The sequence below is a fragment of the Haematobia irritans genome, chromosome 1, assembly GCF_050003625.1.
Source record: "Haematobia irritans isolate KBUSLIRL chromosome 1, ASM5000362v1, whole genome shotgun sequence".
Classification (NCBI taxonomy): domain Eukaryota; kingdom Metazoa; phylum Arthropoda; class Insecta; order Diptera; family Muscidae; genus Haematobia; species Haematobia irritans.
The window spans coordinates 269,190,775-269,217,565 of NC_134397.1; the positions used below are offsets into that span (position 1 = coordinate 269,190,775).

The 26,791-nt window shown below is 35.1% G+C and overlaps 1 protein-coding gene and 3 long non-coding RNA genes across 7 annotated transcripts in view; 1 reads left to right on the top strand and 3 right to left on the bottom strand.

Moving 5' to 3' along the window:
• Kul (Kuzbanian-like) overlaps positions 1-26,791 on the bottom strand; it is a 793,173-nt gene that overhangs the window by 76,193 nt on the left and 690,189 nt on the right. For all 3 annotated transcript variants that reach the window (XM_075293591.1, XM_075293584.1, XM_075293599.1), the window contains one exon: positions 22,254-22,615. In XM_075293591.1, the coding sequence (XP_075149706.1) occupies positions 22,254-22,615 (362 nt within the window). The remainder of the gene's footprint in view (positions 1-22,253; positions 22,616-26,791) is intronic.
• On the bottom strand, positions 3,833-4,736 carry LOC142223802 (uncharacterized). Of its 2 annotated transcripts, none has more exons than XR_012718904.1 (2): positions 4,556-4,736; positions 3,833-4,005 (listed from the first exon to the last, which is right to left on the bottom strand). It is a non-coding gene; the product is annotated as an uncharacterized LOC142223802 (long non-coding RNA). The 2 variants fall into 2 exon arrangements; XR_012718903.1 differs by having other exon boundaries at positions 4,139-4,736.
• LOC142223782 (uncharacterized) lies at positions 8,607-9,873 on the top strand. The gene is made up of 2 exons (XR_012718896.1): positions 8,607-9,712; positions 9,782-9,873. It is a non-coding gene; the product is annotated as an uncharacterized LOC142223782 (long non-coding RNA).
• LOC142223795 (uncharacterized) lies at positions 13,767-14,377 on the bottom strand. Its single transcript, XR_012718898.1, has 2 exons — positions 14,098-14,377; positions 13,767-14,028 (listed from the first exon to the last, which is right to left on the bottom strand). It is a non-coding gene; the product is annotated as an uncharacterized LOC142223795 (long non-coding RNA).

A 26,791-nucleotide genomic window follows, 5' to 3' on the forward strand; every position in this document is an offset into this window, starting at 1 on the left:
TGCAGGAAGACAGGAAATTAAATGTTTTTGGTGGTTTTGTTGGATAGATACGAATAGATGGGTTGTTCCCTAATAAATAGGATCGCAGAAATCATATAAAATGTTCAATTTGGAAATTTTAAGCACTCTTGTGAGAGTATAGGATGAGATCATAAGTATTCACTCTTGAATAAAACAAGTAAGGAAAGTCTAAAGTCGGGCGGGGCCGACTATATTATACCCTGCACCACTTTGTAGATCTAAATTTTCGATACCATATCACATCCGTCAAATGCGTTGGGTACTATATATAAAGATTTGTTCCAAACTTTTACAAAATCTATAGACTCAAAATTTAAGTTGGCTAATGCACTAGGGTGGAACACAATTTTAGTAAAAAATATGGAAACATTTAAATCTGAAGCAATATCGCTCGATATATATGTATTAGAAGTTTAGGAAAATTAGAGTCATTTTTACAACTTTTCGACTAAGCAGTGGCGATTTTACAAGGAAAATGTTGGTATTTTGACCATTTTTGTCGAAACCAGAAAACCATATATATGGGAGCTATATCTAAATCTGAACCCATGTCAACCAAATTTGGCACGCATAGTTACAATGCTAATTCTACTCACTATGCAAAATTTCAACTAAATCGGAGCAAAAAATTGGCCTCTGTGGGCAAATGAGTGTAAATCGGGCGAAAGCTATATATGGGAGCTATATCTAAATCTGAACCGATTTGGCTGATATTTTGCAAGTTTTTCGAGACTCATAAAATATTCGGATGTACGGAATTTGAGGAAGATCGGTTGATATACACGCCAATTATGACCAGATCGGTGAAAAATATGTATGGCAGCTATATCTTAATCTGAACCGATTTTTTCCAAAATCAATAGGGATCGTCTTTGAGTCGAAACAGGACCCTATACCAAATTGTAGGACAATCGGACTAAAACTGCGAGCTTTACTTTGCACACAAAAATCCACCAACAGACAGACAGACGGACGGACAGACAGACAGACAGACGGACATCGCTAAATCGACTCAGAATTTAATTCCAAGACGTTACATACAAATGCACAAACTTATTATACCCTGTACCACAGTAGTGGTGAAGGGTATAAAAACTAGGTACGTTTAATACAACAGCAATATGAAAAGTGATGGATCGGCTTAAGCCTCTATAAGAATAAATGCGTATTGAACTATAGGTTATGTATAGTGGACGTTTAATGTTATACCACATGTAGTGAACTTCTTAATGAGTGCCACCTGGATCCAATCCCAGTTTCAGACGAACATCAAACCAATTCCCAGAACAGATTTGTCTCCAAAAAGTAATGCTGTTGAAATTTCTGACTACTTGAAGGATTGACTAAGTGGTTTCCCACTTCGCATGCACAAAAATCATGGATGGAATTCTTTTTACTGTTCGGCCGCAACTGGGAGGCGTTCTATCCATTGAGCAATTGAGTATCGTTATCATTGATCTAAGATCTCAAAATAAATTCAGTGGGAGAAGAAGTAATTCTACCGGCAAAATATCACGAAAAAGACACACGTCTTTATGGTCCTAGAATGCCTCTAGATTTAAAATTTCAGGCAAATTGGATAAAAACTACGGATTCTAGAAGCCCAAGAAGTAAAATCGTCAGATCGGTCTATATGGCGGCTATATCAAAAGATGGACCGGTACTCACCTTTTTCGACACACGTCTTTATGGTCCTAGAATACCTCTAGATTTCATATTTCAGGCAAATTGGGTAAAAATTACGGATTGTAGAAGCCCAAGAAATAAAATCGGGAGATCGGTTTATATGGGGGCTATATCAAAACATGGACCCGTACTCACCATTTTCCGCACACCTCCTTAAGGTCCTAGAATACCCCTAGATGTCCGATTTCAGGTAAATTGGATTAAAACTACGGATTCTAGAAGCCCAAGAAATAAAATCGGGAGATCGGTCTATATGGGGGCTACATCAAAACATGGACGGGTTGGACCCATTTTCGGCACACCTCTTTATGGTCCTAGAATACCTCTAGATTTTCAATTTCAGGCAAATTTGATAGAAAATACACTTTCTAGACGCCCAAGAAGCAAACTCGGGAAATCGGTCCATATGGGGGCTATACAAAAACATGGACCGATAGACACTATTTTTGGCACACCTCCTTAAGGTCCTAGAGTACCTCTATATTTAAAATTTCAGGTAAATTGGATTAAAACTACGGATTCTAGAAGCCTAAGAAGTAAAATCGGTAGATCGGTCTATATGGGGGCTATATCAAAACATCGACCGATACACCCCATTTTCGGCAGACCTCTTTATGGTCCTAGAATACTTCTAGATTTCCAATTTCAGGCAAATCGGATAGAAAATACACTTTCTAGATGTCCAAGAAGCAAAATCGGGAAATCGGTCCATATGGGGGCTATACCAAAACATGGACCGATAGGCACCATTTTCAGTACACTGTTTGATGGTCCTAAAATACCTCTAAATTTCAAATTTCAGACAAATTGGATAAAAACTACAGTTTTTATAAGCCCAAGACCCCAAATCGGGAGATCGGTTTATATGGGGACTATATCAAAACTTGGACCGATAGAGCCCATCTTCGAACCTGCCTGCAAACAAAAAACGAATCTGTGCCAAATTTCAGGACGATAGCGCCATTATTGAAGGCTGTAGCGTGATTACAACAGACAGACAGACGTACATGCTTATATCGTCTTAGAATTTCTCCCTGATCAAGAATATATATAGTCGGAAATCGACATTTCGATGTGTTACAAACGGAATGACAAACTTATTATACCCCCGTCACCATTCTATGGTGGTGGGTATAAAAATGATCTAAATCAGAAGAAAACGGTGGATAGGACAGCTGTTTGTAACCCATTTCAACCGACTTGATTGCCTTCGGGGGGATCGATTCATTTTGTAACTATGCCAAAAAGTGCTCCTACCAGGGTGACCCACGGTTTCAAGAGACGGTCGGATATTACGGTATATCTGCCCCCGCTCAATTCAATGGATGAGAGCACACTGCAAATATATTGTCACTACATTAATGTTTTTGATATTTATTGCGAGCCAAGGAGTCCAAGAATTGCACTTAAGATGGATTCAAGACTCGAATCTCATCAAAATTTTTCCTCAGTTTTGAAACCCCGGACTTTATTCCAAAACCGGTGGACGGTGTTTTTTGAAATAAATATCCGACATAACCTCTCCAACCGGTTTTCATAAAAGCACGTAATTTTGAAGGGAAATTCTAATTTTATTGTCACAAAAAATCAACGAAAAAATAATTCGATAATTTATTAAAAGTTGGACACAATTTTTTTTTGCAGCTTATTTTCCTTCTCAGATGCAATTTTTCTTAATTTGTCATTAAATTATCAATTGTACAATGGAAATATATAACCCAAAAGCCGGTTGTTGATGTCATGAAAACACCGGTTCTACCGGTCCATGGGATTTTCATGGAATCCGAAAATTGGTTTAAAAAGATAAACCGGTCCACCGATTTTTATCTGTTTTCAGTTTTTTACTTGTAGTGTAAAAGTTTGTATAAGAGAAATGTGTTTTCTATTTAATTCGTATTTAAGTAAATATTTTTATTTTTTTTATTTCATGTTGTTAATAAAAGTCTCCATTACATCTCTATTGACAAGCAAAATTAATTTTCGGAGAAAAAAGTATATAAAAATTATTTTTTTTTCTTCGATTTAATTTTAATGACATAGAAATTTCAAACACCTGATGTAGCTTTGAATTGCTAGCTACAGTAAAACCGTTGACAGTAGCAAAATAAAAATGAACACAGAAAACTCTCTTGTCAATCTTTTATTTTCATTTCCGTTTCTTTCGATGAAATTACACATTCAAATTTCAATAATAAAATTTTATTGATTTCTTCTTTTTGTGTTGTCATATAACACCCAGGCCAAATGTGTTCGATGCTGCAGAGTTACAGAAAAAAATGTGTCATTCAGTGACATCCTCTAGGGGTTCATCGAGTCCCATTGATGGGCGATGAAGGAGGATGGAAAGGAGAAGAAAAAAATGAAAATATATTTGACTCTATTATGTAAATTTTTGTAAATTAACTGTCAATCAAAACAAATACACACGTACTCTGGTTACCATCCACCATGGGTGTATCCATGTATGTGTGAAAATACTAGGAAACGAAAGCTCATGGGAATTTAAGTGGTCTAGGTGCGTATGAGAGTATCAAAGTGTATGTAAGTGTATGCGTGTAAAGAAAAAATGTACAATGATCACATCGACAGTGACAATATTCAGGGAACACTTGGAAACACATGTAGCATCATTTCAATTTTTTTCCAGGGTAATAAAATTTAATGGGAATTTTTGATATGTAATAAATATACATGAACTATTTCCACAAAAATTCTAGCTAGAAGCATAAAATTGTACCGAATTATTAACAAAATAAAAATGAAACAATTTTTCTTATAGCAATTTAATATAATGAGCCATCAGCAGTGTTCCATTACTCATGTTACGAATGTCATTCATAACAATTACCACCAATACATGATGTTCCTTCTCGAAATTTTCTTTCGATCCCGGGAAACGGTGTAATATTTGAAATCTTTTTTCTCGCTTCTAGCTAGACACATATTGACACTTAAAACATATTTGAAAAAATTGACAAATAGCACTACTCAATGTCGGCAAATGACGCTCTCCTGGAGTCCTCTTTCAACTAACGGATGTCTCACTTATACGCTCCAACTAAGTAAGAGAGATAAAATGGTATGTACCAACTGGCAAATGTAGAACAATGTAAATTGAGGATAAACGAAAGTGAATGAAGCTATGGGGGAATTATATATAAAACAAGCAAGGAAAGTCAGGCGGGGCCGACTTTGGGTGCTATATATAAAGGTTTGTCCCAAATACATACATTTAAATATCACTCGATCTGGACAGAATTTGATAGACTTCTACAAAATTTATAGACTCAACATTTAAATCGGCTAATGCACTAGGGTGGAACTCAATTTTGGTAAAAAAAAAAAATATGGGAAACAATAAATCTGAAGCAATTTTAAGGAAACTTCGCAAAGTTTATTTATGATTTATCGCTCGATATATATGTATTAGAAGTATAGGAAAATTATAATCATTTTTACAATTTTTCGATTAAGGAGTGGTGATTTTGCAAGGAAAATTTTGGTATTTTGACCATTTTTGTCGAAATCTGAAAAACATATATATGGGAGCTATATCTAAATCTGAACCGATTTCAATCAAATTTGCCACACATGACTATATTACTAGTAGTACTCCTAGTGCAAAATTTCAACCAAATTGGGCCAAAACTCTGGCTTCTGGGGCCATATAAGTCCATATCGGTCGAAAAATATATATGGAAGCTATATCTAAATCTGAACCGATTTCAATCAAATTTGGTACACATGACTATACTACCAATTGTAATCCTTGTGTAAAATTTCAAGCTAATCGGGATAAAACTCTGGCTTCTGGGTCCATATAAGTGCATATCGGGCGAAAGATATATATGGGAGCTATATCTGAATCTTAACCGATTTCTTCCAAAATCAATAGGGTTCTGAATCGATTTCAACCAAATTTGTCACGCATAGCTACAATGCTCAATATACTCCCTGTGCAAAATTTCAACCAAATTGGGCCAAAGCTCTGGCATTTAGGACCATATTAGTCCATATCGGGCGAGAGATATATATGGGAGCCATATCTAAACTGAACCGATTTCAATCAAATTTTGCACACTTGACTATACGACTAAGTGTTATGTTTGTACAAAATTTCAAGCAAATCGGTATAAAACTCTGGCTGCTGGGTCCATATTAGTGCACATCGGGCGAAAGATATATATGGGAGCTATATCTAAATCTGAACCGATTTCTTCCAAAATCAATAGGGTTCTATTCTGACCCAAATTAGGAACACGTGCCAAATTTGAAGGCGATTGGACTTAAATTGCGACCTAGACTTTGATCACAAAAATGTGTTCACAGACAGACGGACGGACGGACGGACCCTGTTCCACAGTGTGGCGCAGGGTATAAAAATATGGGAAACATTTCAAACTGAAGCAATTTTAAGGAAACTTCGCAGAAGTTTATTTATAACTTATCACTCGACTAAGCAGTGGCGATTTTACAAGGAAAATGTTGGTATTTTCACCATTTTTGTCGAAATCAGAAAAACATATATATGGGGGCTATATCTAAATCTGAACCGATTTCATCCAATTTTGGCACGCATATCTACAATGCTAATTCTACTCCCTGTGCAAAATTTCAACTAAATCGGAATTAAAAATTGGACTCTGTGGTCATATGAGTGTAAATCGGGCGAAAGCTATGTATGGGAGATATATCTAAATCTGAACCGATTTCAACCAAATTTGGCACGCATAGCTACAATGCTAATTCTACTCCCTGTGCAAAATCTCAACTAAATCGGAGCAAAAAATTGGCCTCTGTGGCCATATGAGTGTAAATCGGGCGAAAGCTATATATGGGAGCTATATCTAAATCTGAACCGATTTCAATAAAATTTGGCACACTTGACTACAGTACTAATTGTACTCCTAGTGCAAAATTTCAACCAAATTGCGGTAGGTTAGGTTAGGTGGCAGCCCTATGTATCAGGCTCAGTTAGACTATTCAGTCCATTTTGATACCACATTGGTGAACTTCTCTCTTATCACTGAGTGCTGCCCGATTCTATGTTAAGCTCAATGACAAGGGACCTCCTTTTTATAGCTGAGTCCGAACGGCGTTCCACATTGCAATGAAACAACTTAGAGAAGCTTTGTAACCCTCAGAAATGTCACCAGCATTACTGAGGTAGGATAATCCATCGCTGAAAAACTTTTGGTGTTCGGTCGAAGCACGACCTTGTGTATGCAAGGCAGGCATGCTAACCATTGCACCACGGTGGCTCCTCAAATTGGGGTAAAACTCTGGCGTCTGGGACCGTATTAGTCCATATCGGGCGAATGATATATATGGGAGCTATATCTAAATCTGAACTGATTTCAATAAAATTTGGCACACTTGACTATAGTACTAATTGTTCTTCTTGTGCAAAATTTTAAGCAAATTAGGGTAAAACTCTGGCTTCTGGGGCCATATAAGTCCATATCGGGCGAAATATATATATGGGAGCTATATCTGAATCTTAACCGATTTCTTCCAAAATCAATAGGGTTCTATTATGAGCCAAAACACATACTTGTGCCAAATTTGAAGTCGATGGGAATAAAAGTGCGACCTAGACTTTGATTACAAAAATGTGTTCACGGACAGACGGACATGGCTATATCGACTCAGGAGCCCACCCTGAGCAATTTTGCCGAAGACACCATGTGTCTATTTCGACTCCTTCTGGGTGTTGCAAACATATGCACTAACTTATAATACCCTGTTCCACAGTGTGGCGCAGGTATAATTAAGAAAAAATGCTACACTCAAAAAAAAAGTGAACTCTCTATTTCACTAAAGCCAATTTAACTTTAGTATAGTTCATGGATGAGTGACAAAAACTTCAAATGAAGGTTAACCTTCAGTTTCAGGAAACTCCATTTGAGCAAGGCTACACTCAAAAAAAGTGAACTCACTATTTCACTAAAGCCAATTTAACTATATTTTAGTTCATGGAATTATTATATTTGTAGAAAGTTTTCTTTACTCTAATAATTTTTTGTGTACGTTAGTTAAATTGAAGAATGAAGCATAAAGATGAACTAAATTCGTGTCTTCCACAAAATAGTTCAGAATTTCTTTAAATTTGTAAATTTTACCAAAAATGCGTCCATCACGAACTTCGTATGTCACTAAAGACATTCTTGCAATTTTGAACTCCAAGTTTTTCCTTCAAACTACAAAATTTTCTTTAACAAGTGAAAAAACTTAGTTATGTCTAATAAATTTTCTTGAAATATGTACTTATTTTTACGACATCGGCGTGATGCCAACGTTTGTAATACTGTTTAGTTAAAATTTTTCACTGTTTTTTCAGTGTATGTATTCGTGTAACAGATGTTAAGGGAGCCACCGTCGTGTAATGGTTAGCATGGCCGCCTTGCATATACAGGGTCGTGGCTTTAAACCCAGTTTCGCATCTCAGTAATGCTGGCGGCATTTCTGAGTGTTTCAAAGCATCTCTAAGTGCTTTCACTGCAATGTGGAACACCGTTTGGACTCGGCTATAAAAAGGAGGTCTCTTGTCATTGGGCTTAACATAGAATTTGTATGTGATTAAAAAGTAATGAACTAAACGTGGGTATAACATTAAAAATATTAAAAAAAAAAAAATCAAAGCTAAATAAAGCATTGAAGTGTTCTTAAAATTTCCTAACATATTATTAATGAACTTCTACTCAGTTAATATGGCAATAATCTGGTGGCAATGTTATATTTCTTGTAGCTCATTTTTTTATGACAGAATTTAATTTCGTTAATGGTAATTTAGTTAAATTTTTGCACGAAAATGTAAATGAAAGGTTTTATTTTTCTTAATTTGTCTAGGTATTTCTATGTATGTTATTTTCATCCCATTGTGCAAAAACGAACTTTAACTCAACAACACTAAAATCAGCTGAAATATGTGTAGGTGCCTGGTAAGCCATGTAAAGTGGCAATAATAAAATGCAAAATAACCACACGTTCGTGTACTGTAATAAAGTAATCACACGCTTAACTTCACCGAAAAGACCTCTCCTCCAGCACCACCACCACCACCGCCACCAACATCATCACGCCCCACACACAAATCGATAGCCATTAACCTATGCGTATGTACTTCACACCATGACAGACAGATTGTACATTAAAATTGGAATCCTTCTTCATGCCTTCTTCAACAATCAATAAAGCCTTTTGGGATATAAGATTGGCACCATGTGTCAGACCCAAATTAAGATATTGCAAAAACATGTGAGGGGAAAGCCAAACCCGAAATAAGGGAACTCTATGATGCGAGTTCTAAACAACCTCCACAGAGTTTACGGTATTAGGTGAGACATAACATTAAAATGTGGAGTGAATGTGAATAAACGAACGACTCATAGATATATTCGGGAGTGATTGGCTGGGATCGGGAGTGCTTGACTTGATGGATCCACCATATAGCACCGATCTTGTATCATCGGTCTACTATGCAGAAATTTTGTAAAGGCATAAAGTTCACTTCAAGAAGAAGACGTTGTGAGCGCAAATTACCAATGCAAGATTGACAACAGATGGTGTAGTTCGAGTAAAATTTTTTTTCAAGTTTTGGGACAACAGTTTTGGAAGTACTTTTAAAGTTGTGCCTTTAGAAGAACTTCCAAATTTTTTTGCTGGGACCTTAAGGACAGCGTAGAGTATTGCACAACTATTTCACTATGATATGGAATGTCCCATATGATGAAAAAAGCATGCATGACGAATTGCATTTTAAATTCTTTCTCAGATCCATATGCCAATTAGCTAATATTGTTAGCCCTATCTCCTTATATTTCATATAAAAGAAACGTTTCATGAAGATGCGTTTGCAAATTACATCCTTACATCGACTAACTGAAATTAACTAAAAATGGTGAACGTATTTAATTTTATTGGAATTTTGAAATGTGCTGCATTCCTCATTATTGCCATCGCATCAACAAACTCCCAGGAGTCATGCTCTAGAATTGGCATGCGGGTAATTTAAAATATTTGTATTTGTATGCACAAATTATTTATTTATTTTTTGTTTAATTTTATTATATAGTGTACTCTCAATCGGGATTGTTGTAATCAGTATTGCGTTTTTGGTACTTGTGCCGATGAAAATAATCAAAACTTACTAGTATTCTAATGGAATTTAAGACAAGCAACAATAAATGATAAAAACTACCATACATTTATTAAAAAAAACGGATGATAAAGTTCTTCTTTTATAATGAGTAGCCGCATTCTCTCTGTAGCCGAATCCGAATGGTGTGTCGCTTTATGTGTGAAACCATTTAGAGAAGCTTTGAATCACTCAGAAATTTCTAGATTTATTTCAGGTAGAGGTCAGACCAGGATAAGTGTCACATAATGGGTAAGAGATTTTGACCTTTTGTTGAAAGGTTATGCTCTTATAAAAGATTGTGTCAATCAATTGCATACACTAATAGAAAAAGTTTCGTTATATTAACGAAATGTGTCATTAAAAGTGAGCCATTGAAACAAATTCGTTAATATGACGAAATTTTTCGTTATTATGACGATTTTTTGTTAATTAACGTTTCATTTCGTACTATTAACGAATATTTTTATTGTATTAATGAAAATGTTTCGTTATATCAATGAAAAATTTTCGTTGGCTCAATTTTAATGAAATTTTCTTTGTGTGTATATTTGTGATCCAAGTCTAGGTCGCATGTTTAGTCCAATCGACTTTAAAGTTTGCACAAGTTTCTGTTTTGGCTTTGGATTTAGATAAAGCTCCCATATATATCTTTCGCCTGATTTAGAATAATATGACCACAGAGGCCGAAGTTGTACTCTGATTTACATTAAACTTTGCAGAATTAAGGTTCTGTATAAGCATGCTAATTTTGGTTGTGATCGGTTCAGATTTAGATATAGCTTTCATATATATCTTTCGCCTGATATGCACCCTATGCGAAATTAGTGCAAATTGCCACTAATGGACCCATTACAGGACTGCCACTACATACAAAGAAAATTTCATTAAAATTGAGCCAATGAAAATTTTTCATTCATACAACGAAACATTTTCATTAAGACAATGAAAATATTCGTTAATAGTACGAAGCGTTTCGTTGACTAACAGAAAATTCGTTATAATAACGAAAAATTTTGTTATATCAATGAATTTGTTTCATTGGCTCAATTTTAATGTCACATTTCATTAACATAACGAAACTTTTTCTACCAGTGTAGTGCTCCATTTTATCAACATTTTTAATTTTCATATAATTTAAGAACCAATAAATTATATGAAAATTAAAAATGTTGGTAAACTGGAGCACTAGTGCCAGTCCTGTAATGGGTCCATATATATACTCACTTGATATTAAAATCTTTTTGAATCCACACTTTTACTACAATACAACTATCAGATCTATTTATTGTTCAACATATTCCTTTCTCGTGCGATACGGATGGAAACAGGGTCCTAAAAGTTTGTCCCAGACTGTTTCATGAGCGCTTGTCTGTGGGGTAGTCCTACTAAGTTGTTCCAGGACGTGTCCTTTGGGATAAGTCCAAGTCGCGTTCTAAAATTTAAATTTTCCCAGCCAATGGCAAGCCCATGTTTAACTGACCGGACCATTCCATATGTCTGGACCAGAACTGTGACTTGTCCATACACACCAGGGACTAACCCTGTACCGGTCCTGGGGTTGATCCATTTCCTCTAGGGCACTTATATGGGCCCAGAAGCCGGACTTTTACTCTAATTTCCTTGAAATTTTGCACAAGGAGAACAATAAGTACTAAAGTCAAGTGTGCCAAAGTTAATGGAAATCGGTTTAGATTTAGATATAACAGGTTGGCTGATAAGTCCCCAGTCTGACACATAGATAGCGTCGTTAGTATAAAATGCATATTTTTTTTATATAGTACCAACCTCCAAAAGATTCGTGTCAAAATTTGACGTCTGTAAGTCAATAAGTTTGTGAGATAGAGCGTCTTTTGTGAAGCAACTTTTGTTATTGTGAAAAAAATGGAAAAAATGAATTTCGTGTTTTGATAAAATACTGTTTTCTGAAGGGAAAAAATACGGTGGAAGCAAAAAATTGGCTTGATAATGAGTTTCCGGACTCTGCCCCAGGGAAATCAACAATAATTGATTGGTTTGCAAAATTCAAGCGTGGTGAAATGAGTGAAAGAGGTGGTTACCGACGAAAACATAAAAAAATCCACAAAATGATTTTGAATGACCGTAAAATGAAGTTGATCGATATAGCAGAGGCCTTAAAGATATCAAAGGAACGTGTTGGTCATATCATTCATCAATATTTAGATATGCGGAAGCTCTGTGCAAAATGGGTGCCGCGCGAGCTCACATTTGACCAAAAATTACAACGTGTTGATGATTCTGAGCTGTGTTTGCAGCTGTTAACTCGTAATACACCCAAGTTTTTCCGTCGATATGTGACAATGGATGAAACATGGCTCCATCACTACACTCCTGAGTCCAATCGACAGTCGGCTGAGTGGACAGCGACCGGTCAACCGTCTCCGAAGCGTGGAAAGACTCAAAAGTCCGCTGGCAAAGTAATGGCCTCTGTGTTTTGGGATGCGCATGGAATAATTTTTATCGATTATATTGAGAAGGGAAAAATCATCAACAGTGAATATTATATGGCGTTATTGGAGCGTTTGAAGGTCGAAATCGCGGAAAAACGGCCCCATATGAAGAAAAAAGTGTTGTTCCACCAAGACAACACACCGTGCCACAAGTCATTGAGAACGATGGCTAAAATTCATGAATTGGGCTTCGAATTGCTTCCTCACCCACCGTATTCTCCAGATCTGGCCCCCAGCGACTTTTTCTTGTTCTGAGACCTCAAAAGGATGCTCGCAGGGAAAAAATTTGACTGCAATGAAGAGGTGATCGCCGAAACTGAGGCCCATTTTGAGACAAAACCGAAGGAGTACTACCAAAATGGTATCAAAAAATTGGAAGGCCGTTATAATCGTTGTATCGCTCTTGAAAAAAAAAATGTGTTTTTCTTTGTTAGACCGGTGACTTATTAGCCAAACTTTTAGCTCCCATATATATCTTTCGCCCGATATGGATTCATATAGTCCCAGATGCCAGAGTTTTACCCCAATTTAGTTAAAATTGTGCACAAGGAGTAAAATTGGGGGTGTAGTCAAGTGTGCTAAATTTTATTGAAATCGGTTCAGATTTAGATAAAGCTCCCACATATATCGTTCGCCCGATTTGCACTAATATGACCACAGAGCCCAAGCTGTACTCTGATTTACGTGAAATTTTGCACAGGGAGTAGAATTAATATTTTAACTATGCTTGCCAAATTTGGTTAAATCGGTTCAGATTTAGATATAGCGCCCGATTTAGATTGTCTAATTTTACAATTTCGTCGAAAGTAACGGCCTCCATACAAAATTTAATTTTTCAGATATCTTTTGATATCTGATTTGCGCAAAATTTACAGGTAAGGAAAACTAGGTGTATATAGTTTTTGATATTTCCCTGTAGGATGGATATACCCATACTTTTTTTTATCGAAATTCTTCAAAATTCTGTTTTCAGAGAAGGAATATGATCAACCAAACATGTTTCAAGAGCAAAATATTATTTTTGGACGGTTTGACGCCAACATGTTATTTTCTCAAAAACTATATATCTGCTTTTGACAACCTTGTATATGTTTGCCGAAAAAACAACATTCTTGCTACAAAAATTTTCCATGTCCACCGTCCAGAACAGTTTGCTCTTGAAACATGTTTGGGGTGATCATATTCCTTCCCTGCGTGTAGTCAGATATAAAGAAGTGGGGACCATATTGTCCGATATTTTAACGTGGAGGAGCCTTTCCATTGACATCAAATTTAAGCGTATTTATATAAATTTTTCAAGATACATGAGGGAGTTCCGCTACATAGATGAATCGATTTACTTCAAATTTTCCTGATCCACACTTTTATGTTTAACATTCTGACCCGATTTATTTCTGAAGTTTTTTCTTACCTTTAAATTGTTAATAGCAATCAATTATAAAAGATATTAATTAACATCAGAAAATAAACTTTCCGTCACGGATTATTGTTTTTTTCTGCAAATTTTATTCATCGACACTGATTGTTTGACTTTTACGATTTTTAGAACTTTTTATGCCATTTATTTATTATAATATTATTTTGTATTTAATTTCTATTAATTTTCTTTTATGGTGGTGTAAAGCCCAAATTCTCCAATGAAACTCTGTTCAAATTAATTTTGCACCAATCATTTTCACAATATCCTGAACAACACTCATGATGATCGAAGCACTTTATATATAATTAAATGAAAAAAAAAATGAGATTAAAAACAAATAAAACATTATTTGAAGAACTTACAGAATCAACCAGATCTCGGCAAAATTGTGCGAAAATTGGTAAATTAAACAAAGCCGTGAATATTTGAAAAATTAGCAATATTTTTAATGTATTCATTTTCTAATAACATAAACTGTTTATCAGAGATATTCTATCTAAAACTTGTTTAGAAATAAAAACTATTTGGTTGATAGTTATTATCACATTAATGCTAATAGCATTATAGTTTTAAATATATTGACTATATGTGAGGATGAATATGGATATTTGTTTATGTCCACGCTAAATCGTTTTAAGCAGTTAAAAAAAAAAAAGTTTACACAATTGATCTTCTTATATTCTATAGTGGGAGCTACAAAAAAATGTGCAATATAATGTTTCTCCCTGAAATGGATTTTTAGATAAATAAAAATTCCATTTATGTTCAATTTACTTTTTATACCCTTCTCTATTACCCTAATTTTACCAGTTTATTGGTAACGCACTGAAATATTAGCCTGACATCCCATAAGGTATATAAGAAGAGAATAGCAAAAACTTGTTCACACTTTAATACAAAAATGTCGTGACTATTTCAATAGGTCAATATTGATAAAGGCATCAACATTTTAGAACACGTATGAATCTATTGACTTTTTCGGATTACATCAGTTAAGGTTTTCATTAGTTTTTCTGAGATTAAAACGTATCTCAGATTTTCTGCAAATACTTTCACTGAAAATCTGTCATGACATTGGGAACCTTCCCAATTTTTTTTTTTTACCATAACCTAATATTTTTTCGTAGGTTTGAGTTCAGGACACATGCAGAGATGGATTATGATTATCCCATAAGGAAGGATTATACTACTTTTTCATAGAGAACTTGTAACATATTTGTGCGCAACATTATTATTTTAGCTATTACCTAATTCACAAGTAAATTACATTAACATTTAAATTCATGAAAATTTATTTATTAAAACAAGTAAGTCTAAAGTCGGGCGGGGCTGACTATATTATAGCCTGCACCACTTTGTAGATCTAAATTTTCGATACCATATCACATCCGTCAAATGTGTAGGGGGGCTATATATAAAGGTTTTTCCCAAATACATACATTTAAATATCACTCGATTTGGACAGAATTTGATAGACTTTTACAAAATCTACAGACTCAAAATTTAAGTTGGCTAATGCACTAGATAAAAATTTAAGTTGGCTAATGCACTAAAAAATATGAGAAACATTTAAATCTGAAGCAAATTTAAGGAAACTTCGCAAAAGTTTATTTATGATTTATCGCTCGATATATATGCATTAGAAGTTTAGGAAAATTAGTAATTTTTACAACTTTTCGAAAATGTTGGTATTTTGACCATTTTTGTCGAAATCAGAAAAACATATATATGGGAGCTATATCTAAATCTGAACCGATTTCAACCAAATTTGGCACACATAGCTACAATGCTAATTCTACTCCCTGTGCAAAATTTCAACTAAATCGGAGCAAAAAATTGGCCACTGTGGACATATGAGTCTAAATCGGGCGAACGATATATATGGGAGCTATATCTAAATCTGAACCGATTTCAATAAAATTTGGCACACTTGACTACACTTCTAATTGTACTCCTAGTGCAAAATTTCAACCAAATTGGAGTAAAACTCTGGCTTCTGGGACCGTATTAGTCCATATCGGGCGAAATATATATATGGGAGCTATATCTTAATCTGAACCGATTTCAATAAACTTTGGCACACTTGACTATAGTACTAATTGTTCTCTTGTGCAAAATTTTAAGCAAATTAGGGTAAAACTCTGGCTTCTGGGGCCATATAAGTCCATATCGGGCGAAATATATATATGGGAGCTATATCTAAATCTGAACCGAATTCTTCCAAAATCAATTGGGTTCTATTCTGAGCCAAAGCACATACTTTCGCAAAATTTGAAGTCGATTGGACTAAAACTGCGACCTAGACTTTGATTACAAAAATGTGTTCACGGACAGACGGACATGGCTATATCGACTCAGGAACCCACCCTGAGCATTTTTACCAAAGACACCATGTGTCTATCTCGTCTCCTTCTGGGTGTTGTAAACATATGCACTAACTTCTAATACCCTGTTCCACAGTGTGGCGCAGGGTATAAAAAATAATTATATGCAATTAAGAAAGTTATAACTCCTACTATTTGTGTTGATATTCGGTACGGTGCAGGGTATAATAAAGTCGATACCGCTCGGCTTTATATTATTCATTCTAAGAAATTTTGTTCATTGTCGCATAATTTGTTTTCGGTGTTTATAGATATAAATATAAGATCTTTGTGCAAATGGTTACTGGCAATTGTAGATGCAAGTGTGCAACTTTGATTTCAATATGAAAACTCTAAGCAACAGCTCGGTATTTGTAGCATTTTCATTGTTCCTTTTAGCAATACTCTGCATTAGTGCAGCTGTGGGAACAGAATTAGGCGTAGATGACTGTCGCAATCACATGGCTGAGGTAAAATTAATATCCTTTACTATTATGTTTGATTATTTATATTTACAAAATATTTTTTAATTATTCCAGTGTACAGATTCAGCACAATGCTGCATGGGAACTTGCCGCGAAAATAAATATTGTGATTGGGGTTGGTTGGGATAAGTATTGATAAGACATTATAACCCTATAAAAAATCATGGTTATAAAAACATTAATTTAAATCAAAATAAAGTATTGAAAAAATTGAAAATGACCAATCCTAAGTGTGTTTTGTTTAAAAACTTTGATGAAATTTTTACGAAATAAAGCATATTCAATTAATAATTTAGATGAGTTGATAGAATGGTTTGCCTATTTGTGCGAATATATTTTTTATTGATTTCAGTGACATAAATACATTCGAAGCTCTGTTTAACAAATATCCCATTTAGCGAAAATCCAATTTAACGAACGTCCAAATTCTTAACATTGAGTGGTCTAAATAACGAACAGTTGAACAAAATTTACGTTCGATTTAACGAACAGGCTTCTAATCTTAAGAAAATAAACAACAACAAAATCAGCAATATTTGACGATTGTGAGAATGGCTTAAGTCCTTAGAAAATGTCCACAAAATACGGCATTCCCAAGATATTTAGAATCCATTAAAATGTTCGGAAACACATATTCAATGGCCGGGTAACTAGGTAAAGTTAGGTTAGATAGAGTGGCAGCTTCGCTACGGGAAAAAGATGTACACCAGAACTGGTACAGGACTACTCCCTGGTGTGAATAGACCAGTCCCAGTTCTGGCCGAAACGTATGGAAGGGACTGGTCACTTCAACACGGGTTTGTCATTGATGGGGATAAATTTACACTGCAGGACACGGCTTGGACTCATTCCAAACTACATGACCTGGGAGAACTTAGTAGGACTGGACAGGTCCTCATGAACCAGTCTGGGACAAACCCTTAGGTACCGATATTATTTTGATCATCCAAATTGCACCAGAAAGAAAAACTTTTGGACTATGTTGGCCCATAGGTAAATGTTTATATCAAATAAAATTTTAAAATAAAGAGAGTATGGAAATCAATAAATTATATGAAAATTTAAAAACTACGATAAACTCGAGCACTGGTACTAGTCCTGTGATAGGTCAGTTAGTGGTAATATTTCGTAGGATTCCCAGTTGGACAGGTGGTGAAGTAATGAGTGCTACCCGATTCTATATTTAGCTCAATAACAAGGTTAGGTTAGGTTAGGTTAGGTTAGGTGGCAGCCCGATATATCAGGCTCATTTAGATTATTCAGTCCATTGTGATGCCACATTGGTGAACTTCTCTCTTATCACTTACTGCTGGCCGATTCCATGTTAATGTCAATGAAACGGGACCTCCTTTTTAGTCCGAACGGCGTTCCACATTGCCGTGAAACCACTTAGAGAAGCTTTGAAACCCTCAGAAATGTCACCAGCATTACTGAGGTGGGATAATCCACCGCTGAAAAAGTTTTTGGTGTCCGGTCGAAGCCGGAATCGAACCCACGATCTTGTGTATGCAAGGCGGGCATGCTAACCATTGCACCACGGTGGCTCCCTTAGCTCAATAACAAGGAACCTCCGTCTTATAACAAGGAACCTCCGTCTTATAACTGAAGAGAAACTATGAAATACACAGGAATGTCAACATCATTAGTGAGAGGGATAAACTACTACTGAAAAACTTTTTTGGTGCTCGGTCGAAACGGCAATGTAGCGTTGAGAGTACATCTATGCCGACAGGAGCAGCAGGGTAATGCTGTATGTAGAACGTTTTAGGAAGATGTTACTATGAACACTAACTATGGCTGGCCCACCTTGAAACCGGGGACTGGAAACAAATTAGGCAATTCGTCTAAAAAGTTAGACACACAAATTATGACATGGGTGTATATAGGCCCCCATAAGACAGCGAATCTTGGATCCTCTTTTCAATCTAACCTAACCTAGATATATCAAGTTCATCAGTTTTTAAGGATTATTTAAAGTAAGTTAAGTGTCTCTGTGGTTTAATTATGTCAAAAGATTATGAATTTGTACTCATCTGGTAAAAAGTACGATTTTTATTAAAAGTTAACATTTAATATATTTAACGAATTTTTCTAAATAACGAAAGGGCCTGACAATATATCGTTCGTTAAACAGAGCTTCGACTGTATGTGGAAATATTCGAGATTTTAAAATACGCCAGCGTTTGTCTTGAGTATGGGTCTGAATAGTTCATGAATATAATCTTACGGTATGTTTGTCCAATGGTTTCTTTCAGCGCATCCATACTAACATATTTTTTTAGTTCTTATCTTGATCCTTAATTGTTCAAACTTTTCCATTCCAATTTTGTTGAATGCTTTTGATGTTTAATAGAATTTGGAACGGTTAGGGCTTTACCTTGAGATTAATTTTCGATAGGCATTATGCCACCACATTGTTAGATCTCTAACTATCTGATTGACATTACCGTGTGGATTTCTTTGAAATCGAGCCTTTACCCGTCTACACCCAGAGAAGGAATATGATCACCTCAAACATGTTTTAAGAGCGAAATGTTATTTTTGGGTGGTGACCATGTAACATGGTTTTCGCAACAATGTTATTTTCTCGGAAATCATGTATCTGATTTCGGCAAGCAGGTTATATTTGACGAGAAAATAACATTTTAGTGACAAACATGTTACATGGTCACCATACAAAAATAACAGTTTGCTCTTGAAACTTGTTTGAGGTAATCATATTCCTTCTCTGCGAGTAGGTTTTGACGTTCAATTTCGGATAGTCGAACTCGTTAATAGTAGCCGGTTGTGTTTTTTTTTCGACCAAATATAACTCAATTATTTGGTATTTGTATACCCACCACCATATTCTTGATGAAGGAGTAATTTTAAGACGATCTTATGGAAGTCACAATTTTCATACGATTTGATTGAAATTTGAAATCCAAACGTATTTTAGGTTCATGAACAGATGTGCTAAATTTTTTGTTGGGCTTTCATATGATTTCAGACCTTGAGTACAAAAACCGTATTTTAACTACCCAGGAAGTTCTTTTAATTCTATTTTCTGTAACTTGGTTTGTTCATACTTTTAATGGGTAATTTTAACTTTTTATACCCACCACCATAGAATGGTGACGGAGGTATAATAAGTTTCTCATTCCGTTTGTAACACATCGAAATATCGATTTCCGACTATATAAAGTATATATATTCTTGATCGGGGAGAAAGACGATTTAACCATGTCCGTCTGTCTGCATGTATGTTGTAATCACGTTACAGTCTTCAATAATGAAGCAATCGTGCTGAAATTTTGCACAAACTCGTATTTTGTCTAGAGGTGTGCACGTGACACGAAATCGTCGTGACTCACGCGTGAGTCGTGAGTCACGCTGACGACAACGGCGTGAGTGTGCGTGAGCGTGATTAACCAACCAAATGTCGTGCGTGAGCGTGAGTCATGAAAATATTATCTTCGTTAGTGTGCGTGAGTAACGAATTTCGGAAAAACACGCTCACGAAAATAATCCCGCTTACGAACATAAAATGCTTACGAGTTGAATTCATTCATAATTTTAGTGGCATCCTAGGTGGTAAAAGTTTTATAACGCACTCGATTTTAACCATACTCATGTTTTCAGTCAGGTTCTATAGGTAAGTCACTCTTAAAATTATTCGTGAGTCACTAGAATTTTCGTGAGTCACGACATTTAAAAATTTTTCGTGCGTGAGTACAAATTTTCTTTTCGTGAGCGTGCGTGAGTCGTACCAAAAAATATCGTGCGTGAGTGTGCGTGAACATGATTTCTCTGTCGTGAGTGTGCGTGAACGTGAGCAAAATATTACTCACGTGCACATCTCTAATTTTTTCTGCAGGCAGGTCAAGTACGAAGATGAAATATATCGGTCCAGGTTTTGATATAGCCCCCATATAAACCGACCTCCCGATTTGGGGTCTTGGGCTTATAGAAACCGTAGTGTTTATCCAATTCGCCTGAAATTGGAAATCTGGAGGTAATTTAAGACCATAAAGAGGTGTGCCAAAAATCGGTCCATATTTTGGTATAGCACCCATATAGACCGATCTCCCGATTTTACTTCCTGGGCTTCTAGAAACTGTATTTACTATCCGATTTGGTTGAAATTAGAAAGCTAGATGTATTATAAGACCATAAATAGGTGTGCCAAAAATGGTGAGTATCGATCCATGTTTTGGTATAGCCCCCATATAGACCGATCTCCCGATTTTACTTCCTGGGCCTCTAGAAATTGTATTTACTATCCGATTTGGCTGATATTGGAAATCTACAGGTATTTTAGGACCATAAAAAGGTGTGCCGAAAATGGTGAATATAGGTCCATGTTTTGATATAGTCCCCATATAGACCGATTTCCCGAGTATATTTCTTGGGCTTATAAAAATCGTAGTTTTTATCCAATTTGCCTGAAATTGGAAATCTAGAGGTATCTTAGGAATACAAAGAGGTGTGAAAAAATGATGAGTATCGGTCCATGTTTTGGTGTAGCCCCCATATAGACCGATCTCTTGATTTTACTTTTTGGGCTTATCAAAATCGTAGTATTTTTCCCCATTTGCATCAAAGTGAAAATCTAGAGGTATTTTAGGACCATAAGTAGGTGTACCGAAAATGGTGAATATAGGTCCATGTTTTGATATAGCCCCCATATACACCGATCTTTAGATTTTACTTCTTGGGCTTTTAGAAACTGTAGCTTTTATCCAATTTGCCTGAAATTGGAAATCTAGAGGTATTATAGGCGCGTCGAAAATGGTAGGTATCGGTCAATGTTTTAGTATAACCCGGTCCATTTGGTAAGGCCTCCATATAGGCAGATTTCACATCTTGAGGGTGTAGAAGGCGCACTGATCATGAAAATTGCTTGAATCTGAATGTAAAATTTCCAGATTTTACTTCTCGTAATCATTTAAATAATGGGGATGAAAATATACAGATCTTGTATAGTCTTCATAGGTAACATCTGTAAATTTATCTTCGGGAAGTGTACTGGTTGAACTGCTCAGCTTGGGAGAATATCTCTCATCAAACCGCCCTGAAATTTCAAAGGAAACTATAATATTTGATTCATGGTGGTGGGTATTTAAGATTCGGCCCGGCCGAACTTACTGCTTTATATACCTGTTTTGTTTCAAATAAGTTAAAAATAAAGTAAAAATTCATAAAATGGTACAAATCATTTAAATTTTGTCGACAAAAATGCTAAATCCAATCTGAAAAAATTGTGAATTTTTGAAAATATTTGAGGTCAAACGTTTCCGACAAGCGTTGAAATCCATTAAAAATTATAAAAATTATTTATTTGCCAAAATATCACAGAATTTTTTAATTTACATCTAAACCATTGAATTCTGATCACACCTAAAGAAGTGATGAACATTTAATGTAGCGGCTTTTGAAATGGAGGACTTCCATCCTATGACAACCCCATGTTAAATTCATCGCTTCTGCGTCAATTTTGTACCACTTCCGCATCCAAAAAGAACATTTTCATTACTTTTTTGTTAAGCACCAAGTTGTAAGTTACAATTTATGCAATGTAGAAATATAAAATTATTTTAATACATATGTGCATTTTTAATGTCCTTACCCATTATACTCATCAATTCATTTATTCCTATAAATCGAAACAAAAAAAAGCTAAGCACTTACCTCTTCTGGCAGCCATCTTTTAATGCGTGATTTTAAATCACTACTACCACCGGCTATGCTGGCACCTCTTAATACATCATCATCCTCATCAATGTCATCTCTGTTTGACTTTCTTCGCTTTAAATCATCGACTAACATGCTGCGCCTTAAGCGTTCACTGGCACAGTGTTCGGCTTTTGAGGATTTACTGGGCTCCTCAACATCACTTAATTTATAGATGATACTGTGTACACCGGCATCCTTAAGATCCGATGAATATCTATGTGAGGGTTCTAAATAATAGTGTTCAGTGGGTGTTTCGATAGTACCATCGATAAGGTTGTCATGTGTTAGAATGGCATGTATGTGAGAGTTTTCATCATCTGAAAAGAAAGAGGAAGAGAGAGTGAATATTCACATTAGAGAATATTGAACATTTTATATATAAACATTTTGAAGAATATATGTTAAAATAAAACGGTTGTCGAAGCTTATATCTCTTACTTTTTTTCTGGCTTTACAATAAATATTTATATAAATTTTCCATTAAAACATATTCGAACTTGGAAATAAACCTAATATATTGTTTTAATGTCTTCAATTGTAATATTACCAATACTTAAAAATTTACCTCTAGTAATTTTCCCCCAAAACAGAACGAAAACCATAAATCAAGACCTACCATTGTCCAGTTCTCTCCAAACTAAATGTGGTAAAAGAAAATAAATTGTCAATGACATTAAACTAAATCCGTAATCTGAGCAGGAGGTACAAAATACCACAACCATAAAATTTCATAAAATAATTCTTAGGAAATCTTTTAAAAAGTTTAACAAGGGACAAAAACACATTCCAGATCATGGAAGAAACAAAAAATGTATCCTCACCACAAAATACATAAACCACAAGGCAAAAGAGTCCCAGTTGATACTATTCCATGGATAAGGTCTGACATAGTGTGGAGGTAATATTATAACAAAAGTTTATGCATTAAATCAATTTGCCAACATCTATAAAAAAAAACATGGAAGGATGAGAAGGAGATGTACAAAAAATATAAAAAGGAATTGATTGTTTTTCTTTGTGGTTAGGTATGAACAAATTTTTAGTTTTGGAATCTTAAGTTGTTTTATTTTGTTCCTTCTGGGATGAAGAAGAAAATGCACTTTGTTTGAAAAATCTTTAGCTGAGGTATGGTAGATATAGTTACTATTGACTGGGGATATATATTGAACTGGTAATACCGATATATAGAATGTATTTTTCCATACTTAAAAGATTTCGCACCGGAATTTGACAAACAGAGAGCCATGGCTCAGCAAAAATATTGATGCAAAAAGTAAAAATTATGAACTGCACTCCATTATTTGAGATTATCATATCATTATCATAAAATAAACAAGTACTTACAGCCGTAAGTTCGACAGGGCCGAATAAATAATTAAATACCCACCACCATGAATAAGATGTAATAGTTTCATGTGAAAACCCCACGTCATAACGGGTTACTTTAAAGTGTATTGAATTTCAAGTGGATTTTAAGAAATATTGAAAAAAGTATCTATGTATGGAGATTACATCAGACTCTGGATTTATAAGAAAAATGTATGCTTGAGTTTTGGAGGAATCTGAAACATCACGATTAAGCGTGAAAAAAAAAACAAGTATATACGGCCATAAGTTCAGCCAGGCCGAATCTTATGCACCCTCCACCATGGATTGCGTATAAACTTCTACTAAAGACTGTCATCCACAAATCGAATTACTTGTGTTGCGGTAACACTTGCCGATGACAAGGACTCTTAAAACTTCTTAAAATCGTCTTCTAAATTGTAAGTTAGTATATGCGGGGTATATATAAAACAAACAAAAAATTCGATTAAATACGTATATAATTCAGTTTGACAAAATTTTCTATAGAAATTAAATTTTGACAAAATTTTTTATAGAAATAAAATCTTAGAAATTATTACAATATTTATTCGAGCTTATCGGACAGGAAGATTAAAGGAATTGACACCATTAAGTTACTGAAAAGAAAATGCCAGATACCCATCTCGCAAGCCTGACTATACATATGTGTTTCAGTGTTGGCCACTACACATTTCCATAGCCTTTAGCGAGATCTGGCCGGGTGAGATGATTCAATTTGGTTCTTTTATGTTAATTTCTTATGAAATTTACATACGAGAAATATTCTTCCCAAATTTAACCATTTTTCACCCGCACTGTGCATCATCTTTTCGTATAACTTTACAATCCCTTAATCTTATTTTATTATTTCGATTTGTTACTACACTAATGTACCAACAAATCGAAATCTATTTTTAAAGACATTGCTGAATTCACCTGATTGGCGAACGATCAAACAATGTCTTCTTTCCAGTCAACAACAATTACTGTGATAATTATATGAAACCGGTTTCTAAGGACACATTAAAATAGAAATAAAATCTTGCCAAAATTTTCTATAGAAATAAAATTTTGACAAACTTTTCTATAGAAATAAAATTTTGACAACATTTTCTATAAAAAAAAAAAAAAATACAAAATTTTCTATAGAAATAAAATTTTGACACAACTTTCTACAGTAATAAAATTTTGACAAAATTAAAATTAAAATAGAAATAAAATTTTGGGAGATTATTTTTAGTTATATATAGCCGATGGCCAATCATACAAAAATTGGTCCAAATCGCAATTTTTGTATGATTGGCCATCGGCTATATATAACTATAGACCGATATGGACCAATTTTTGCATGGCTGTTAGCGGCCCTATACTATCGCAATGTACCAAATTTCAACCGATTCGGATGAATTTTGATCCAGAGGTTCCGGAGGTCAAATCTGGGTATCGATTTATATGAGGGCAATATATAATTATGGACCGATATGAACCAATTTTTGCATGGTTGTTAGAAACCATATAAAGGGTGATTTGTTAAGAGCTTGATAACTTTTTAAAAAAAAAAAAACGCATAAAATTTGCAAAATCTCATCGGTTCTTTATTTGAAACGTTAGATTGGTCCATGACATTTACTTTTTGAAGATAATTTCATTTAAATGTTGACCGCGGCTGCGTCTTAGGTGGTCCATTCGGAAAGTCCAATTTTGGGCAACTTTTTCGAGCATTTCGGCCGGAATAGCCCGAATTTCTTCGGAAATGTTGTCTTCCAAAGCTGGAATAGTAGCTGGCTTATTTCTGTAGACTTGACGTAGCCCCACAAAAAATAGTCTAAAGGCGTCAAATCGCATGATCTTGGTGGCCAACTTACCGGTCCATTTCTTGAGATGAATTGTTCTCCGAAGTTTTCCCTCAAAATGGCCATAGAATCGCGAGCTGTGTGGCATGTAGCGCCATCTTGTTGAAACCACATGTCAACCAAGTTCAGTTCTTCCATTTTTGGCAACAAAAAGTTTGTTAGCATCGAACGATAGCGATCGCCATTCACCGTAACGTTGCGTCCAACAGCATCTTTGAAAAAATACGGTCCAATGATTCCACCAGCGTACAAACCACACCAAACAGTGCATTTTTCGGGATGCATGGGCAGTTCTTGAACGGCTTCTGGTTGCTCTTCACTCCAAATGCGGCAATTTTGCTTATTTACGTAGCCATTCAACCAGAAATGAGCCTCATCGCTGAACAAAATTTGTCGATAAAAAAGCGGATTTTCTGCCAACTTTTCTAGGGCCCATTCACTGAAAATTCGACGTTGTGGCAGATCGTAAGTCTATTCATGATGAAATGTCAAAGCATACTGAGCATCTTTCTCTTTGACACCATGTCTGAAATCCCACGTGATCTGTCAAATACTAATGCATGAAAATCCTAACCTCAAAAGAATCACCCTTTACTAACACCACGTACCAAATTTCAACCGGATCGGATGAATTTTGCTCCGCAAGCCAAATCTGGGGGTCGGTTTATACGTAAAAGTGGTCCGATATGGCACATTTGCAATACCATTCAACCTACATCAATAAAAACTAATTGTGCCAAGTTTCAAGCCGATAGCTTGTTTCGTTCGGAAGTTAGCGTGATTTCAACAGACGGACATGCTTAGATCGACTCAGAATTTCACCACGACCCATAATATATATACTTTATGGGGTCTTAGACCAATATTTCGATGTGTTACAAACGGAATGACAAAGTTAATATACACCCATCCTATGGTGGAGAGTATAACAATAAAATAATGCATTAATTTGAAATCTAAATTCGGGAAATTTTATATTTAGTTTCTGGCAATTTGGATGACCAGTGGTACCTACATTCCCTCAAGATTTATAACTTCAGACAAGTCGGCTAAAAATTTCATTTCATTTATTATTTGATTTCCTAATACAGATAATATGTTACTTATAATAAGTATTAGAATCAATATGGTTATATTAATTGTAGAAGTAGAAAGTTCATTAAACAAATTTAAATTTAATTTAATAAAGAGAATAATAAGTTTATTGTTTATTTAATTGCGCTGTCTTGTAGATGACTTCAAGTTGGCTGGGTAATTGATTCCAGAGACGAGTCGCATATAAGTCGCTCAGAT